This window comes from Eimeria mitis, genomic scaffold (genome assembly GCF_000499745.2).
Source record: "Eimeria mitis Houghton genomic scaffold, Emh_scaff6544, whole genome shotgun sequence".
Lineage (NCBI taxonomy): Eukaryota > Apicomplexa > Conoidasida > Eucoccidiorida > Eimeriidae > Eimeria > Eimeria mitis.
The window spans coordinates 556-813 of NW_013574694.1; the positions used below are offsets into that span (position 1 = coordinate 556).

The 258-nt window shown below is 61.2% G+C and overlaps 1 protein-coding gene across 1 annotated transcript in view; it reads right to left on the reverse strand.

Annotated features, from left to right (window-relative positions):
• EMH_0088020 (uncharacterized protein) overlaps positions 1-258 on the reverse strand; it is a gene marked incomplete at both ends in the record, with an annotated part of 2,323 nt that overhangs the window by 512 nt on the left and 1,553 nt on the right. The window contains one exon of the mRNA XM_013501232.1: positions 1-256. Coding sequence (XP_013356686.1) covers positions 1-256 — 256 coding nt within the window. The remainder of the gene's footprint in view (positions 257-258) is intronic.

Genomic DNA, 258 nt, shown 5'->3' on the forward strand with positions numbered 1-258 from the left:
GCAGCAGTTGCTGCTGCTGCTGCTGCCAGCTGCAGCACACCCACCTCTGGAGAAGCTGCTGCAGTGCAGCAGTTTTCGTCTGCAGCACAAAAGGAGACAGATGTGGGGCTGTTGTCTCTGCTGCTGAAAGGAGACAGTACGCCGAGTGAGGGCTCGAGGCTAGGCTGCGGGGAGCAGCTTGCTGCAGGTGCTGCAGCAGTAACGGGCGCTGCTGAGGGTGCTGCTACGGCCGTAGCAACGCCATCATCCACTTGGGCT